This window comes from Numenius arquata, chromosome W (genome assembly GCF_964106895.1).
Source record: "Numenius arquata chromosome W, bNumArq3.hap1.1, whole genome shotgun sequence".
Lineage (NCBI taxonomy): Eukaryota > Metazoa > Chordata > Aves > Charadriiformes > Scolopacidae > Numenius > Numenius arquata.
Genome location: NC_133615.1, coordinates 8,229,679 through 8,249,820, shown reverse-complemented (window position 1 = coordinate 8,249,820; position 20,142 = coordinate 8,229,679). Strand labels below are relative to the sequence as shown.

The following is a 20,142-nucleotide window of genomic DNA, read 5'->3' as shown; positions in this document are numbered from 1 at the left end:
CATTCCTCAGAGGGATTGAACAGTAACAAACAAAAACAAATAAAAAACCCAGAGGGATAACGACAACTTAATATAAAACAAGACAGTACAGAGTTCCCAAAACAAGTATTCAAAATAAGTAACTACAGAAGCAGAGTTAGTTTTAGGTAATCTGACTGCAGCTTTGTCTCATTCACTGATAAAACAGAAAGCATTACCTCATTTCCATCCTCCAGCGCTCTTCCTCTTCTCGTCTTCTCCAATATTCTTCTTTCTGCATCTGTTTCCTCATCTTCTCTTCTTGAATTTTTCTTGCTCGAATACTGGGCTTTACTTCTACTTGCAAGTCTGGGTTAACTTTTTTCTAGTTCAGAAAAAAAATGAAATGTTGGTTTGCCTCTTGTCATCTCAAAGTTACGGAGTTCTTCTGACATGTTTAACACACACTACTGGTCTATGATAAAATCAAGGGGAGTAAAATGCAGTTATAGAACTCCACTGAACGAATAGCTGAAGAAGAAAAATCTGTCCAGTATTTTAAAAGAAAGAAATAGCAACTTATTACAAACAGCATGATTTCCCTCTTCAACTATATGAGAACAAAGCAATTTAAGATTATAAAGTTAAAGGAAATACTAAGTAATTTGCTGTTCATTCTGCAGCAGGATGACTACTCTATAACCTGAAAAAAACCATTTCATATTAACTACAGTGTGCTTCTTGATGCCCTGATCCTGAAGGGTCCCTCATACAGGACCATAATCATGAGTTACTGAATACATTTTTTCTGGCAATTTTTTCTCTTCTTTCATCCCTTTCATGATTATGCAGGCCCACTGTATCTCCTGTGACCACAGTAGATTTTTCCTATATAATCTTATAATAATCAAAACACACACCATATGTTAATATAGGTGTGTCTCCATTCATGACTAAAAAGTCTGCACCACTTGTTTCTCAAATGTCTCCACAAAGGGTTTATGTGGTTTATCCTGCCAAAAACATTGAGCGCTACTTTTTTACACTATTTGAAATTCATGGTAAACAACATAAAGCACCTACTGTTGCTTGCACATGTTGTACAATATTTTAACGTTATAAAGGTTGCCTGAAAGCAATGTTAAAAATGTTTAAAAAAACAAAACGCAAACCAAAATGCAGTTTCACAGTCTGCATTACTACTTTAAAGACTATACTCCCTAAGAAATATATTTCTCTAGCTTTTTTTATATGCTGTTTACTCAGAGTACCTACTTTTGATTAGTCTTTAAATGTAAGAACACGCAATCAGTCAGCTGACATCTGGTGGATTTTCAGATAGAAGCATTAGCATTTCTACTAACCTTATACTGAAGTCTGTGCCGCCTCCCTTTTAAGTGCATCTCCTTGGCATTAGGATCATTAAAACTGCATTCACAAAGTTTACAGTGAAAGCGGATCACCTTTCCTTCATCATTTCTTACCTGGAAAATAAAGTTTAACACGTTTGGCTTTTTTTTTTTTTAAAAAAAACCCAACCAAAGCAAGCTGATGTAAAAATTAATCTAATTCAGTGACACTGGATAACGTCTACCCATCTCAAAACACGCTAAAAAGTTCACACGGTAACTGAAAGCAAAATAGAACTTTCAATTATGACAAACACACCATTGTGTTTGGTAATGAACAAAGAACAAAGTTCTTCCATTACAAAGAGTACACAGCTTTAAACTCTAGCGTGGACATATTGATTGAATAATTACAAACCTGCAAATGATGAAAAATTTACATCAGACTTCATCCACACATCTCATGCCACCCACATGAAGAATGACCCATTGAGCTCAAAAGAAACATGCACAATACAAAAATGTAAACATATGCACAAGCCTTTGCAGGTTCAATGCCTGGTCACTCTTATCTTCAAGGAGGACCCAGGGAATTACAGGCCAGTCAGCCTCACCTTGACCCCTGGGAAGGTGACGGAGCAGCTAATCCTGGAAATCATTTCCAGGCACATTAAGGACAAGAAAATCATCATCAATAGGCAGCATGGCTTCACCAAGGGGAAGTCCTGCTTGATCAACTTGATAAACTTCTGCGGTGAAATGACCAGTCTGGTAGATGAGGGGAGAGCAGTTGATATTGTCTACCTGAACTTCAGTAAGGCCTCTGACACAGTCTCACTGTAATATCCTCATAGAAAAGCTGTTGATGTGTGGGCTGGATAAGCATACAGTGAGGTGGATTGAAAGCTCATTCCTCATCCTTCACATGAAGGATAAATTAAAATTTGTCCAAGGAATATAGTCTTAACATTAAATACTGATATTTGAAGCAGTTATAAAGGCCAGATGTTAGATCTTGGATTTGGGAAATTCATGAGTAGTGTGTGCAGGAGTTGATAACGTATTTACTGTTGTAACCGTGTAAGCAGTATAGTTCCCTGAATTGACTAGATAAGAAAGGGAATAGATGTCTGGTTTTATTAGTTCATAAATACTAGTTTTCATAAAGCACACTTGAAATCTTAACTTGTTTCATATTTAATCAAAGGCAGCAAAAGAGCTAAGTGCCCTTTATAAACCTGTAAATAATGGATTAGAAGCATTCTTGTTCCTTTCAGTGTTGTCACTGAACAAAATTTCCTGCTGCCCTGCTCAAAATTCTTTGTGTGCACTACCCAGTAATAACATAATCACCTAATGAGAGAAGCATCAGATTATGGAAATTTCTCTGAATATTGCAATACCTTTGTACTTTCTGCTAGTGGTGGTATTGGGGCCTAAGCTTATAAACCTGCATGCAATGCAAAACTCATCTGTTACTTATTTAAGTAATTGTATTAATCCATCTATTTAGGAACCTGAAATAAATGTGGAATTTGGTGATACTAGTCCTTTTTACTTTGTGTGTGTGCGCGTGTGTGTGCGCGCGTGTGTGTGCGTGCTCTGTAGGCCACCTGAACCACTGTGTGTATATTCAGTTTGAAATGAACAACTGAATATCGGCTTGTCTTTCATATGTTAAAAAAAAAGTTAAAAAATAAAAATTAGCATTCTTGATTCAGTGCTGGAGAAGAGACGTAGTTATGTTTTTATTTTAAAGTTGGCTGACTGAAATGTGGGGATGGTGATAGAGAGATAGGGACATTAAGAAATGTTTGGACAGAGAAGTGTGCAAATGTGGTGGTCTCATTTAATTAACCTTGTGTTAAGATTTTGGTTTCTGTTAAGATAAACACTCTTTGAGTGTCTGAGTTTTCATCTTAGTGATGTTCATACTGTGTCCCTTCTCTAATGAGACAGGTCACAGATGGGGAGATTCTTGGGTAGTTAGGAGTGATTTGTTAACTTTGAATTGCTATCCAGTAGCATGAATATTACTGTTGTGGTTTGGGCCTTCACAGATAAAGGCAATTGTAGCAGTTAGGGTCCAGAACCAATCACAGTGTCTGTGCGTTTAGGTTAAGGATGCAGTCATATGGAAGTGAACTACTGCAATTATACCTAGGTTGGAATTCAAGTGCAGTCCATGATGTTACAGGATATTCGAGACTAGTGTGAAACAGCAAAGGAAGGTGAAATGCTGTGGATGGATAAGTTGGTTATTGAGAATTGTTTGGGGGTGGAGTGTTTTTTCACATTTGCTAGTACTTCTAATTAGCTTTACTTTTGTCTTCAGTGCCTGCCCCAGTTATCTCTTCAACTAGATACTGTTTTCAAAAGTATTCAGTCTTTCAGAGATGTTAGGGCTGTAATCCACACAGACCTACTAGCCCAAGCTTAAAGTATCACTAAACATAATACAGACTTGTACTGGTGTACTCCCGCCATACAGCGAGACCTGGACAGGCTGGAGAGTTGGGCAGAGAGGAACCTGATGAAATTCAACAAGGGCAAGTGTAGGGTGCTGCACCTGGGGAGGAATAACCCCGTGCACCAGTACAGGTTGGGGGCTGACCTGCTGGAGAGCAGCTCTGAGAAGAAAGACCTGGGAGTCCTGGTGGACAACAGGATGACCATGAGCCAGCAATGTGCCCTTGTGGCCAGGAAGGCCAATGGCATCCTGGGTGCATCAGGAAGAGTGTGGCCAGCAGGTGGAGGGAGGTTATCCTTCCCCTCTACCCTGCCCTGGTGAGGCCCCATCTGGAGTACTGTGTCTGATTCTGGGCTCCCCAGTGCAAGAAGGACAGGCAACTGCTGGAGAGGGTACAGCAGAGGGCTACAAAGATGATTAGGGGCCTGAAGCATCTCTCTTGCGAGGAAAGGCTGAGGGACTTGGGTCTTTTTAGTCTGGAGAAGAGAAGACTGAGGGGGGATCTGATCAACGCCTATGCAACAAAGCTGGTGAGGGGTCTGGAGAGCAAGTCTTATGAGGAGAGGCTGAGGGAGCTGGGGTTATTCAGCCTAGAGAAGAGGAGGCTGAGGGCAGACCTTATCGCTCTCTACAACTACCTGAAAGGAGGTTGTAGAGAGGTGGGGGTCGGTCTCTTCTCCCAAGACACAGGCGATAGGACAAGAGGAAATGGCCTCAAGTTGCGCCAGGGGAGGTTCAGATTGGACATCAGGAAAAATTTTTACACTGAAAGGGTTATTAAGCATTGGAATGGGCTGCCCAGGGAAGCGGTTGAGGCACCATCCCTGGAGGTATTCAAAAGACCGGTTGACATAGTGCTTAGTGACATGGTTTAGTGATGTGCTTTTTTGGTTTTTTTCAGTTAGGTTGATGGTTGGACTAGATGATCTTAAAGGTCCCTTCCAACCTAGACAATTCTATGATTCTATGATTCTATGAAATACTTAAAGGGTGGGTGTCAAGAGGATGGGGCCAGTCTTTTTTCAGTGGTGCCCAGTGACAGGAGAAGAGGTAACGGGCACAAACTTGTACATAAGAAGTTCCATCTAAACATGAGGAGGAACTTCTTTATTTTGAGGGTGGCAGAGCCCTGGAACAGGCTGCCCAGAGAGGTGGTGGAGTCTCCGTCTCTGGAGACATTCAAAACCCACCTGGACACGTTCCTGTGCAACCTGCTCTAGGTGGACCTGCTTTGGCAGGGGGGTTGGACTAGATGATCTCCAGAGGTCCCTTCCAACCCCATATCATTCTGTGATTCTGTGGTGGACAACAGGAAGATAGGGACAGTACTGAGTAGGACTTAAGGCTTATTCTGAAGTGAAAATGCGCTACTAGACTTAAACTTATGTTATGAAAAACATTTATTCATCTTAAAGTATCGTGTTATACGCACCCCATTCTAAAATGCATGGGGAATGGAAGTAATCATAGTTGTTTTATAGGATGGATGTACATATATCATAGTGTAAAAACTCCAAATGCTTTCTTTCTGTGAATTTTATGCCCATGCTATCTTGAGTTGTGTCACATCTTAAAGGATACGCGTTTTTAGCAAAAGGGACTTCACTGAATATGACTGAGCTGCATGGTGCTGTTTCTCCTTTGTTCGATCTATGTTAGTGTTAAGTGCTATCTTAAACATGCTGTTCTAGCTTATTTAATGTACACAAGAAGCCTCCAGTAAGTTACTACTGTATATAAAAAAGATTTCAATAGGCTTATTTTAAATCAATGAGGTCTCACTCTCAGAGGAGATATGACAACATTCAAAAGGCAATAAGGGGCTCTGGGTATTTAACATGGGCTGTATGCCAGTATTGCAGTTGACTAATGATGGGGAAACAGAGGAGGTGGTGAGAATTGGGGAGAAAAGGTCCTAATCAGAGGAGCCTTTGTCATTTTTAGGAGGGAAGTCTGCCAACTAGTTTAAATTTGCAACAGGCTCATGTCTTTAGGAACCGAGCACTTGGGGAAACTTTTCTGTTAATGGTATAGTTACGTTCTTTGTAGTTGTAACTTCAAAATGGATTGATGGCTGTAGGCTTAACTCTGGGGTGTTAAATTATGTGTAAAATTTTGTCTGCTACTTAAATGCAACAATGGTAGATTACAGTGTAGTTACATTATTGGTACCTAGAAAAGCAAAATAGTAGCTTAAGGCAGGAAATACAGAATGTTTTAAGAACTGAATACAATTTTCCATACTAGTGAAGTTTCTCTCCTTTTATAGAGAACTTGCCAATTTTAGCATATTTTCTGATTAAGGTCTTCATTAATGATCTGGATGATGGAGCAGAGTGTACCCTCAGCAAGTTTGCTGATGACACAAAACTGGGAGCAGTGGCTGATGTGCCAGAGGGTTGCGCTGCCATCCAGAGAGAGATCTCAACAGGCTGGAGAAATGGGCTGACGGGAACCTCGTCAAGTCCAACAGGGGGAAGTGCAAAATCCTGCACCTGGGGAGGAACAACTACATGCACCAATATATGCTGGGGGCCACCCAGCTGGAAAGCAGCTTGGCAGAAAAGGACCTGGGGGGTCCTGGTGAACACCAAGTTGAACTTGAGCCAACAATGTGCCCTTGCAGCAAAGAAGGCAAATGGCATCCTGGGCTGCATTAGACAAAGTATTGCCAGCAGGTTGAGGGAGCTGATCCTTCCTCTCTAATTCAGCACCGGCGAGGCCACACCTGGAGTCCTGTGTCCAGTTCTGGGCTCCCCAGTGCAAGAGAGACATGGACATACTGGAGAGAGTCCGATGAAAGGCCACAAAGATGATGAAAAGACTGGAGCCTCTCTCCTATGAGGAAAGGCTGAGAGAGCTTGGGACTGTTTAGCCGAGAGATGAGAAGGCTCAGGGGGGATCTTATTAATGTATACAAATACCCAGAGGGAGGGTGCAAAGAGGACAGAGCCAGGCTCTTTTCAGTGGTGCCCAGTGACAGGATCCTTCTGAACATCAGGAAACACTTTTTTTTGGGGGTGGTTTTTTTTTTTTGGTTGATTTTTTTTTTTTACCGTGAGGGTAACTGAGCACTGGCACAGGTTGCCCAGGGAACTTGTGGAGTCTCCCTCCTTGGAGATATTCAAAAGCTGCCTGGACATGATCCTGGGCAACTGGCTCTAGGTGGCCCTGCTTGAGCAGGGGGGTTGGACCAGATGACTTCCAGAGGCCCCTTCCAACCTCAGCCATTCTGTGATTGTTTCATGTTGAATAAATTTTCAGTAAAATAGTTAAAAAATAATCCAAGTTTTCATATCAATACCTCTTCCACATAGTCATGGCCCACTGGCTGGACATCGCTTTGCAAGACAGCAAGAGTCGTAGGAGTCACTGGTTCAGCTGCTGTGTCTGGTTTTACTTCCTGTGTTTGTACTGTAGAAGCAGTTGTTGTTTTAACACTTTCAGCTGATTTCATTTCTTCCAGTTTACTTCCTGTCGTCTGAAGCTTATTACCACCTAGAAATCAAAAAAGTTAAATCGTTAACTTTCATAAAATGAGAATATAATTACACATGATATGCAAACTGAAGGCTTTATTTGCAAGTATCAATGTTCTGGTCAAAGCATTATCAGTCTTTTAAAATTAGTTAAACCTTAAACATATTTTAAATACAATGAAAGGTTTTTTTAAAAAAAAGTTTAACAAAAAAGTTATTTAAACAGTTTTTTAGTTTAGTTTAGCTTAGTTTAGGAAGAAAAACTTTTGCTTTATATAGTTGCAATTTTCATCATTCATTTTCATGCTTTTTCAAAAGAGAGAGGACTAAATGGGAACAACTCAGCAAATATATTTCAATCATCTTTTTTTTTTTGTCAGATTTTTTTTTTGTAAATGGATCCAAAAAAGTACTTCAAAACCTTATAATGTTTTTACTAACAAAGGTAGTATTCTCTCAGTGTTGCAACTGCATAGGTCTTTCCTTCAAGAGCAGGGTAGCTTATTGTTGAACAACTGCTTCCTGTCTCTAAATGTCTGTCATGCTTATTTCAAAAGTTTCCACTGTTAGATTTCCAGTGTTACAAGGATGTTTCAATTGCCCAGTTGTCAACTGCCAACCTACTCCAGGTTGTCTTAACAGCCCAGGCTGTAAACTGAAATTAGGACCAACGGGAATTATAAACTGCAATACTCCAACAGCTACTACATAAGAAACCAAAGGTGGGAGGCTTCTTATGAAGGTGGGAGAAGCCTCCAAGAGAGGTCAGGTGGAGACAACAGGGCAGAAAACACCATAAATTGTGAAGCAAAACTTTTATATACACGCTTATTTTCACCTATCAGTAATCCTCTTAAACACAACAGAGTTACTCATGCATAAAGTTAACTAAATAAATTTGTATTTGTTGCACTAAGATCTTTAAAAAAAATAGAATAGGTTAGGTTTCAAAATAAAGACTGACTTCTGTACTTGCCAACAAAGTTTATTTTCGGTGTAGATATTTTCTTTACAGCTATATTAGCAGTGGTTGAAGATGTTTTGTTGTTGGATGCCATGTTAAGTGGTGCGTTTACTGTGGGAGTAAGAATTTTCACCACAGAGGATGCAACAGAGGAGTTCACAGTGCTGCTGCTAGTTGCTATATTTGAAGCAGAGGCGGTTGGTTTGGAAGCAAATGTGGATGTTGAGGAAGTAGCTTGGGTAACCACATTAGGTTCAGTTGAAGGAATGGGTTTGCCAAGTTTTGTGTGCAGCTTTACTACCTATAAGAATAAAGAGAAATTCATAATATGATCTCACTGGGATAACTATAAAAAATGAACTTGTTATAGGTTATGGAAGCTTTATCAGAAACATCAATATCACTAAAAAAACAAGCCCTAAAAAGTTATTGCTTCTTCACAAAAAGTGATCGGGGGGGGGGAAGGACACGTAAAAGTTCTTGTCATCTGTAACAAGGAAGTAGTTAATAGTTATCTCAGATTGCTTATTTCCATTAGAGATTCAGACATTTACTCCAAAAGCTGTGTAGACTAGAACAGAAAGCCAATAAACTCACAAGCCGGTAAAACTCAAGGAAACATTTTACTCAAACTGTTTCAATGTGACTGTTTTGTTGCCTACCCCTTAGACAAAGGGGGTTTTTGTTTGTTTGGTTTTTTGGGGGTTTTTTTTAAGCACTTAAGGAGGACGCAAGAGGCATATTTCAGAGCTCTTTAGTGTCTCATAGAAAGTCAAGAAGTAATAAGCAGAGGCCTTTTCACAACATGCTTGAGAGAGAATAATACTTCTTTTTGGTACAGCTGACCATCACCTGAAAAAGCAATGCATGTAGTCCGTAAGAGCAAAACATGCAAAATGAAAAGTAAAGACTGGGTTTGAAAGTAGCAGTAAAACCAAAAAACATCAAAACAAATCTGCTAGACATGCTTTTAATGCAAACACATGTACATAATCATGATATGCACACAACTGTATACATACACTTTAGGTTTTTGTTCTTATTTTTTAAGCATGTTCCCCATCAGAATACAGACATATTAATGTCACATAATACTATAAATTTAAGTTCAAGCAACTCTTCAAAATTACTTTTTTTTTTTCAGTAGAATGCACAAGATCCTTCAGTGTACCAAAGAAATGGGGTCCTTTTAGGTTGTCATCAATGTAAAGATGAAATATCAATTAGCGTTAGTTCGCGACTATCTACGAGGAAGAGAAAGCGACGTCCAAATATAAAAGGTAATATATACCATACTCCATATACCTATGGAGTTACTGGGCACAACCCAAAAGTTTAATGGCTCAACTTAATGAAAGAAGAACACTAGGCAAATCTATCTAAATTATATTTTTTGTTCTTGTACTAACAAAAAATATTGGGAAATTGTTTTAAATTTGCTACGAGTTTTATTTATTTTAATAGGAATGATGTTACTGATGCCACTTGTACAGTGTTCTGAGATACAAAAAGAGCTATAAAAGCTGAATATTGATAACGTATCTGTTGCTGACATTAATCTTGGCAGAGTTATGGGCGCAGGTTGCCCAGGGAACTTGTGGAGTCTCCCTCCTTGGAGATATTCAAAAGCTGTCTGGACATGATCCTGGGTAACTGGCTCCAGATGTCCCTGCTTGAGCAGCGAGATTGGACCCCCAAATGACCTCCAGAGGTCCCTTCCAACCTCAGCCATTCTTTGATTCTGTGATTTTGACAGGGAAAATGTTAGTAGCTGGTACTTTTTCAGGCAGACATAACATCTCAAGCTCAGTTCTTTGTCTTGCGTTATCACTGTGAACATGTCTGTTAACTAGACTTGAATAAAATCAATGTTTTGATAATGCAGGAGGCAGTACTGGCATTGAACTGTCCATTGTGTGCAACTGAGTGAAGAGAGGTAGATACGGAGCATATATTTGCATGACTGTTACAGACACTTGCAGTTATGTTGTGATGTACAGTGAGGAAAACATTGCAGAATGTGATTGGATTTCAATCAGGTAGTGAGACTAAATGTGAAGATGAACAAAGCAGTAAGGGTGCTGTTATGGTTTGAGAAAACCCATAACAATTTATTGTTGTTTAGACAATTATTCTATCACCCAATGACCCCTCCCCACCCAGGAAGGGGAATCGGGGAACACAAAGAAACACGAGGGTTGAAATATAAATAGATTTAATAGGATAAGACTAAAGAATTAACAATAACACTAAAGAACCAGTATTGACCCCGATACCAATATAAAATATACAAGGATTATACTCAGCCAATTCTATCAGTAGGAAGCTGTGCACTCCCAGCAGTGGACAACAAATGTCGGACACTGTGAGCGCAACGGCTTTGGGAGGAAGGGAAGGCCTCAGGGGTCCGGCACCGGGGCAAGGGGTTCTCTGGACCGCTGCCATCAAGGGAGAGAGACCTACGCAGCAAACGTTCTAATTTATATTGAATGTGACGTTCATGGTATGAAATACTCCTGTTGGCAGGCCTGGGTCAAGTGCCCAGGCCTCGCTCCTCCTCATCCCTGCACCTGGCAAGGCTCGAAAACACCGAGACCTTGAATCCCACAGAGCCTGGCTGGCTATAAGGTAAATATTTTCACAAATTTAGACACTAGAGTCTTCGAAAAGCGCAGTTTTCCCCAGCATTAGAAGAAAAGTTAGTCCTGTGTCGCTTAACCCAGGACAGGTGTATTGAAAACAAAACATGAGGATATTCACATGAGGATATTCATCTTTGAGTTATTGATAGTATATGGCTAGCTATCTATTAGCAGTCGGTATTTTTTGTTTTTAATGGAATGACACGAGGATGCTTTTAGAAACAAGAGGAATGGAAACTCGAAAATTACTACAGAGAACTTTTTTTTCTTCTTTTCTTTTTTTTTTTTTTTTAGTCCGTGTGTAGTTAAACCACAGAATATGTTACCAGGAAGAGAGGATTGCACATGTGCATGCCTTCAGGTCTAGTGAATTGCATTACAAATGTTCTGTTCACAAAGTTATAATAATAGGAAATAATTGTCATTAAAGTTCTAAAAAGATAAATTCAGTCTTTGAAATTTTATGCCTATAGTGAGTGACAGACTCTAGAAAAACAGAAGTCTCTTCTAAAACACAGCTTACTGTAGCGCAATATTTCATTTCACCATTTTATGCTGTTTATTGTCAAGTGTGTTTAAGAGAAAAAAGCTAATTTGATTATTTTTTTTTTAATTATTATTATTTTGTTTTTACTTTACTCTGCCCAGGTTCCTTTAAAACACCTGAAACTTCATCTGAGCAGTTACTCGGTAGTGCCTCTTCCTAGGTTTAGAAACTGAAGCAGCAGATTATAGTGCTTCTTTCAGTTTTTGGAGAGTTAGGTCATACTTGTTTCAGTCTTCATATCCCTGAAAGAAAAATGGCAAAATTTTATTTTTTTGCTCTTCTGATACTAATAGAGTATTCTATGAAACTTTGAGAAATCTGGCAGTTAGGTCTCAACAAGTATGGTTTCCTTAATGCTAAAATGTCCAAATATTCCTAACAGTTAGAATTCGAGAAATAAGCGCTTAATTAGCATGTGGGGGCTTTTTTGGTTTGTTTTGGGTTTTGTTTTAGTTCAAGTTATTTCACTGAATTTCACTGAATTTTTTTTAGAGTTGGAAGGGACCATATAGATCATCTAGTCCAACTCCCCTGCTGAAGCAGGATTGCTTAGAGAATGCTACTCAGGACTGCATCCAGGCGGGTCTTGAAAATCTCCGGAGAAGGGGACTCCACAACCTCCCTGGGCAGCCTGTTCCAGGGCTCTGGCACCCTCACCGTGAAGAAATTCTTTCTCATATTCGAGTGGAACCTCCTATGTTCCTATGTTGTATTTTAAAAAGTATTTTTAAGGGTAGCTTAAGTGTTGTGCTAAGCTAGCCTGAAAATCACTTCTACATTTGCATGCAAAAAAACCTGCAAGAAATATGTTTTAGAAGTTGTCATTTTTGAGGAAGCTGGTAGTTTGGGTAGAGACGAAATTGGTTTTAGTCCTGATCGCAACTCTACATCAAAATAGCACTCTTCAGAAAATTAAAAAAAAAATTAGCCTCTAGGAAGAGAGTTTTCAGTGTTCATTGCCCTAAACGGAGCTGGAATAGCAGAAGTGTTAATGCGTGTTGGTTGTTAGTACAGAGATGCACTGGAGATAAGCATTTTTATATTCCTTCGTCTTATGTGCACATGATTTACAATTCTTTTTTGTTTTTAAATTAAATCAGTCAGTGTGATCCCTGAAAAGCAAGGCTTATAGGGAATCTTTTATGTGCTTTCCTCTATATACCTTTTACATGCTATATATCTTATATGGAAATAGACTGTGTTTTTCTGAAAGTGTATTCCTCTGACAATAATTGCTACAGATACCTTATTAAGTTTCTTAATGCATGACTTATTACACAAATATCCTAATGTGGAAAATAAAAAAATCTTACAATCTTAAGTCACCTGAAGTTATTACCTGGCAAAATAGATAGCGTTATATCAGTGTTGCATTTTCTTGATATTGTTAATATGCAATAAATAAATAAAGCCTTCTACCTTCAATATTTTTTTTTTGAAAAAAAAAAAAGCCCTCAACGCTTTTTTTTACTAGAAAAGGCTAATAGCTGGAAATGAAAAAGGACAAGAGCAAAGTGTTCTCCAGAAGATAATTTAGTATTTGTTTCTTAAATTCAAATGCTCTTAATTCTCTGTCATTCTTGGGCTGCTAAATCACAGGAAATCCAGACCTTCCATCAGTGTCGCTATATAAAAGTAACTAGCAAGTGAGGATTCTGCTATTTTAGATCTAATTATAATACAAGTTCTCATTTATGTTGGTTGGGGTTTTTTTTTGTGGAAGAATGTTGCTCATTTGCAAATCTATATTAAATAGCTATTTAAATTAGACAAACCTGTGTGGTTTTGGAACTCTGGAGAACAATGTTTTGCTAAGTGGACACCGATATTTCATTAATTGCTATTGATCAGCACTTTCTTCCTCCTAGCCAGCTTCTGACTTTAAATCATTTTAGGTGTGCTGCCACCTTTTTTCACTTTGGAAGCCCATAAAAACCACTGCTACAGTTTCCGTGTTGAAGATCTTTGTGCAGTTCAGAAAAGATTTTTAATTGCTTGTTGAATATTTGGATTTTTGTAAGGGGGAATAAAAATTACTAACAGCAATGTGAAATAATTAATCTAGTTATTTTAATAACTAATGTGGAGTAGTGATGGCTAACACCTTCTTTTTGAAAGCTCGCTGTCAGGGTGTGGACTTTTTGTTGCTGGTGTTTTAATACAACTTAGCCAAATGTAAGTGTTCAGGCTGGGCTGGAAGAGGTCATCTAGAGCAGTTTTGCAATCTTCATTCTTGGAGATGATTGGAACCTGACTGGACACGAAGCCCCGAGAAACCTAATGTAACTTTAAAATTAGCTGTGCTTTGAGCACAGGCTTTGAACAGATGACCTCCAAATCTTTGTTTCAGCCTAAATTATTCTGTGATTTTTAGGCTTCACCTAGTTAGTAAAGCCACTTGGACTGCATATCATTTCATATGAAGAGCGCTAGAATTCCTTGAACTCAAAGATGCTAATAAGGATATTAGAATTTATTTTGGGGGAGAGAAGAATTGTCCTACAAAGAAAACTCGCTAAGTTACCAGGTCAATCAGTTAGCTTCTCTGTTCACTTGTAATTTGGTTCAACTTTTTCCCACTGTGTTGGGGGATCAATCTAAACTGAATTACTTTGTTGTGGTAAAGAACACACGTGGTTTCTTACCATAGCTCAGCTGACATACTGTATTTCATTGGTGCTCTAATAACTTCATCAGGTGCCTAAGTCTTTTGGAATCTTATTTTTTGGGACTAAGTTGAAATACTTGATGTGGTGCAGTATGGAAAATTATTGCTTAAGGTAGAGATTAGTAAAAGAATTGTAGAGAAGGAGCTGGTAGAGGGGGTTAGTAGAATTAGAAGAGTGATTATCAAATAGGAATAATTGCAGTGGAGTACCCTAGGGATTGGTCTTGAGTCTTACTTAGTATTTATATTAGTATGGTGTGTTGTGATATTTGATGCAAGGGAAATAGTGTCAATACACAGGTAACTACAAGAAGCTGTTCTGAGGAAGCTAGACTGGAAAGAAAGTCTGGAGCAGAGTGGGTAGCACAGCTGAAACGTCATCTGAAATGATACATACAGTTCTTGCCATCTGTAGTCAAGAAAGAAGAGTAGATAATACTAGGATAGGTGCAAAGAACAACTGCAAGACAGATCAGTGGAATAGGGAGTCTGGCAAAATAGTCTGGGAGGAGTTAAGTTCATCTCAGCAAATGTGATGAGACACTAATCACCAAACAAGGATTAAAAACTCTTGTAAGTCAAATGAAATTGGCACAAAAATCTTTTGATATAAATTAATTACATGAAAGTGTCTGGTCATCTTAATGTTAAAAGGTTCTCAGTAAGACCATGGGGCGAAAAAGAAACATCATAAATTTAGAAAATTTCTGTAACATAGTATAACATAACTTTTAAAAAGGAAGAAGCAGTCAATTCTAGAATATTTTTCTTGTAGTCTTGCAAACTTGATCACTAGCTCTGCGTGATGTTGCAGAAGCAAGGGGAACAGGTTTGCTAAAGTAAACATGGTCATAGAACTATATTAGCCTTAGAAATCAAATGATTGGGGCTGTTCATTCTATACCATGATAAGGAAGTTTGATAAAAAAGTAGCACAGAAGAAATGAAACTGTCTGTAGCAGAATCTTGTTAATAGTCCTGCTCATAATGATCAGTCTTTTCACAGTAATAAATACTGAAAATTGTCAGGAAGCTTTAATCATATATTCTGAGAACAAAAGCATTTTCTTTGATAAACTGATACTGTTACCTCATAGTGTGTTGTGAACACTGTATTGTATTTTGTAATAGTAACTTAGGCATGGTTTCATGAAACTTGAAGAGCCAAATTAATGCTTCCTGGACAGGTAGGTCCCTGTTCATTCTCTCCCTCCCATTTCCACCCCCACCCCCGCCGCTTCCATATGTATAACTTCTGTGGGTTCTGGCACTCAGCAGACTGTTTTGTGAGCGCCAATGTTTCTAACATTTCTCTCATGTTAGAAAATGAGCCCAGAAAAAAAAAAAGTTCTCATAGTTTTCTGCTAGATTAAGGAATTAAATCAGTGCACTGAATAGCTTGACAAGTAGTAGAACTAGCACTAGTCATTTGCAAATCTATAATATCTGTAAAATCTGTAATATATAAACACACACTCTACACTGCCATTTCACTTATGCGTATGGCCAAATTTAAAACACAGGTCACAGGGGTCACAGTGCAGCCCACAGTTTTTATTCTACAACGTCCACCTGTGCACCCAGACAGCAGGGAAAGCATGCTTACCAAAACTCTTCCAAACATACTCATTATAAAGTCTACTACAGGACATTGTTCCTTGCTCCCCTGTGCCAATTTTCTTTGCAAGAAATACCAAAAAGTGATGCACATAGTCCCGTCCCTTGGCACTGACTCAGCTTACATTGTTTCAAAGTGCACTGAGAGCTTCACAGCATCAGACAAATAATGTCAAGAAAAATCTTGAAAAGAGTTAGGGGGCACAAACATGCTACTGTATGTCCTCATTGATGCTTTTCGCCATCTTACTCTACACCTTCTTCCTATGATTTACATACTTTCCCCAATACATCCTCCTCTAATTGATTCTGTGGCAATATTTTTTGTCCCTTTCTCCCAACAAGGCCCTTCTAATAGTGAGCTTAAAGATAAGTTTGAAACAAAAAACAGAATTAAACATCTTTAAACAAAATAATTCCAGTTATATTGTTTCTGTGTATTTTCTCCCCTCTAAGATGAGAAAAAATGATGGGAAGAAATACACAACTGACTTGTATAGTAAGGACAAGAGAAACTTCTTACTTTCTGATGCTTGGCTCCACGGATATGGGCAGCATAAGCATCTGCTCCTGTACAAGACACATCACAAAGCTCACAGCGCAACTGATTCTGAGTTCCACGAGCAGAAGTGCTGCTGTTATTGGTGTTCTGGGAAGCTTTTAATGCTGCTTCTTTCTTTTTGTGTTTCTGGCCTTCTAAGTGTTCTTTATAAGTCTAAATAAAGAATACACACACAATAAGCTTTGTACTGCTCATTCATCATTCATGTGAATACATGTAATAAAGATCATAGCATAAAACAGATGCTTTGTATGAGAAATACTTCCTACACTGAACATTTCTTCCATATGACATGCTCTAAGACATAAGCAGGCCACTTCTAAGACCAAGAAATTTTCTTCACCACCAGGATTCCACTTTTAGGTAGTACAATATGGTCTTTTCTCCTCTACCTTCTCACTTCCTCAGTCAAATACTGGTCAACAGATATTAGCACGGAAATATTGATAAGATCAGAAAACTGTGTCTCAGTTGCAGTTTCCTGCATTGCATTAGAGTTATTCTTGATTTTGAATTTTCCCCAAACTGCAAGACCACAGTTATTAAGTGTATCTAGAGAAGTGAAAAAATAAATTCAAAAGAAGGTAGCACATAAATAAAGCTGTGCTGAAAATGAAATGCAGAAGTTATTTGTTCCTATACCAACACTGGCAATCTATAGAGCAGACATGGTGGGAAATAGTGACAAATTTACCTAAAGAGTAAGAACTGTTTTGCCAAACACACACACAAACATTCTACATGAATTGATATCTACTTTTTATGCACTTGTACCCACTGTGAAACTAAACTGGTATGCTGGAATACAATGAAGAACAAATTTTCAGGCTTGCTTACAAAGTTCTGAAAAAAGTATTTTGCTAAAAAAGCAGATCAAATTCAAAGTTTAGAATACTTCCAGAGTCCAAAGCACAGCTGAAGTTTCTCTGTACAAGCTAAAGGGATGCATCTTTTTGTCTTCTCATGGGACCTTTTTCTATAATAGCACACATTTTCATTTAATTATTCCTTTAGTAAAAGTATAGAATCAGGCATTTAAAAATTAACAAATAATCTTAAAGAGGTCATTTTTTTAGCTGAAAAAATTATGACTAAAGCGTATAGCAGAATATTACATAATACAGGTACCTGTGGTCCAGCACAGCTGATCTTACAAACATCACAGTAGTGGATCTGGGGTGGTTTGGGAGGTTGCTTTGGTTTCAGTTGCTTATTTTGGAATGGTGCCTTTTTAGTAAAGGTGGTCCCCGTCCAAGCAGCTGTTGCAGCAGCAGCAGCTGCTGCCGCCGCCTGTTTCTGTTGCTGCTGCTGCTGCTGCTGGTAATAGGATGATGCAGCTGAATACACTGCGGCTTCATAGCCAGAATAAGAGGTACCTCAAAGACCAAAATAAAATAAATGTTACATCACTGTACATCATGTATCAATTGCATAATACACTAATTAATACACTAATTCCAAGCATGTTGCATAATACAGTTGGGGGGGCAGGATTATAAATGATTTATTGAGATCCTGTTAGGCGGTCTGAATATTTCTTGATGTTTCACAGTACACAAATACATAGCATACCACTTGTATCACGAAGATATCTGATTTTAGATAAATCTTTACAGACACACCGTTATGTTAGATATATCAAAGCATCCCTAAAGAATATGTGAAATTTCCTGGTACATCTGGTAAGACCAACTATGATGTAACAAGAATTTTAATAAAAGATTTATCAAAGGCCACTTGAAGTAAGCAGTCTTCCAGAACCAGATTTATTGTTCAAGTTCCAAAATGAAAAGGAGGAAAGACATTATGTAGAGGAAAAAAAAAAAAGATAAAAGACAGAATGGGTAATGCTATTACATTCTATTTCACTGATTTAAATTGTTTTAGGGCAGAGAAGGTGCTCACCCTCTAAAACCTCTGCAGCACACCCTGTCTACACGTTCCTTGATTTCTAGTATCAAAGTTGAATAAATCAAGGAAACTGGGCTTTCATACCTTTGAGCCAGTTTTCCCATAAACTTCCTACATCTACTGGTTCAACTATTTTAATTCTCTGATCAGGCTCTGTTTCAAAGAAGTCTTAAAATCCCTTTTTAAATAGAAAACAAAAAAAAAGTTCAAGGCAGCTATAATATCAGAGTTGATTACCATCTGGCCATAAATTACCGTCTTTTCATCTTTAACTACTTTTTGAATTTCTCATGTTTGAAGGAAATTCTTTTTTTTGCATCCATTCTCCTTCCATTTTGGGTCAAGACAATCCAAACTTACAAGATTTATATTGGACTGCCTCTCCCTGTCTCTGTACCTGCTGTTTGATGGCAGCATGCTCCCAATTTCCCTGGCTTATATTTGTGTGGATGCACTTCCTTATTTTTTCTATCCCCCATCTTTTCTCTCTAAACCTTACATTAAGTCACAAAACACCGTGCACGTAGCAAAGCCAACGCTTTGTATATTCTAACATGTAACAAAATAGGCACATACAAACATCAAATCTCTTTTAAAGACACAACAAAATATTTTGCCATTATTATGATTTAACTGGTTGATACTTCTCAATAGATTATGGTGTAATTGAACACAAACTGCTAAAATTCTGAGTATTTAAATCCTCTCCTGTAACAATTGCAAAGATACAAGCAACATAATATACAAAATTCTTACCAGAGTAAGTAACCACTGTTGTACTGTACGTTGCACTTTGAGTATAGGATGGAACAACAGTAGCTGCAGCTGCTACTGGCTGCACAGTAGAGGATACTGGATATATAGAAAATGTAGTCGTTGCTGGACTTGGGGTTGCAGGTTTTATAGCTGTCACTTGTCGTGTTTGCTGGGCTTGGGTATACTGAGTTGCCCCTTGGCTATATCCTGCTTTTGGAGCTAATGAGGATAGAAAACAGAAGTGTACAAACATTGATATGTTTTAGTTGAATGAAATGTAAACCATATTAAGTGATACTTAATGATATACTGGGGAATAAACACATAACAAGTTTTTTGTTTTAGTTGGGTTGGCTTTTTTCCTTTTTTGTTTTGACTGTAATGGTTATGCATCACCTATTATATATAACGCAACTGTTTAATCGTGTCACAGCTCACACCAGTAAGCCTCAGATTTATTTTTGTACTTTTAACTGTGCTGCCATAATTTTAAACAACTTTCTATTTCAATGTTTTTTTACTAGAGTACACTAAACCAAAGTGAAATGGGAAACGCTCCCTGGGAAACATATGGAGGAAAAGGCACCTATCAGAAGTAGTCAACACGGATTCACCAAGGGGAAGTCATGTCTGACTAACCTGATAGCCTTCTACGATGGCATGACTGGATGCATAGATGAGGGGAGGGTGGTGGATGTTGTCTACCTTGACTTCAGCAAGGCTTTTGACACAGTCTCCCACAGCATCCTCATAGGTAAGCTTAGGAAGTGTGGGTTAGAAGAATGGACAGTGAGGTGGATTGAAAACTGGCTGAAAGACAGAGCTCGGAGGATCATGATTAGGGGCACAGAATCTAGTTGGAGGTCCATAACAAGTGGTGTTCCCCAGGGGTCAGTAATGGGTCCAGTCCTCTTCAATATATTCATCAATGACCTGGATGAAGGGATGGAATGTACCCCCAGCAAGTTTGCTGATGATACCAAACTGGGAGGGGTGGCTGACACACCAGAAGGCTGTGCCGCCATACAGCGAGACCTGGACAGGCTGGAGAGTTGGGCAGAGAGGAACCTGATGAAATTCAACAAGGGCAAGTGTAGGGTGCTGCACCTGGGGAGGAATAACCCCGTGCACCAGTACAGGGTGGGGGCTGACCTGCTGGAGAGCAGCTCTGAGGAAAAAGACCTGGGAGTCCTGGTGGACAACAGGATGACCATGAGTC

General features: G+C 38.7%; 1 protein-coding gene and 1 non-coding gene across 2 annotated transcripts in view; one reads left to right on the top strand and one right to left on the bottom strand.

The window, feature by feature from the left end:
* Positions 1-20,142, bottom strand: part of LOC141476549 (zinc finger RNA-binding protein-like) — a 73,130-nt gene that overhangs the window by 17,457 nt on the left and 35,531 nt on the right. Inside the window, exons 5-11 of the mRNA XM_074165230.1 lie at positions 18,924-19,142; positions 17,385-17,632; positions 16,218-16,409; positions 8,233-8,521; positions 7,082-7,275; positions 1,323-1,442; positions 198-343 (exon numbers count right to left, since the gene is read on the bottom strand). Coding sequence (XP_074021331.1) covers positions 198-343; positions 1,323-1,442; positions 7,082-7,275; positions 8,233-8,521; positions 16,218-16,409; positions 17,385-17,632; positions 18,924-19,142 — 1,408 coding nt within the window. The remainder of the gene's footprint in view (positions 1-197; positions 344-1,322; positions 1,443-7,081; positions 7,276-8,232; positions 8,522-16,217; positions 16,410-17,384; positions 17,633-18,923; positions 19,143-20,142) is intronic.
* Positions 14,855-14,991, top strand: LOC141476824 (small nucleolar RNA SNORA66). Its single transcript, XR_012463683.1, has one exon. It is a non-coding gene; the product is annotated as a small nucleolar RNA SNORA66 (small nucleolar RNA).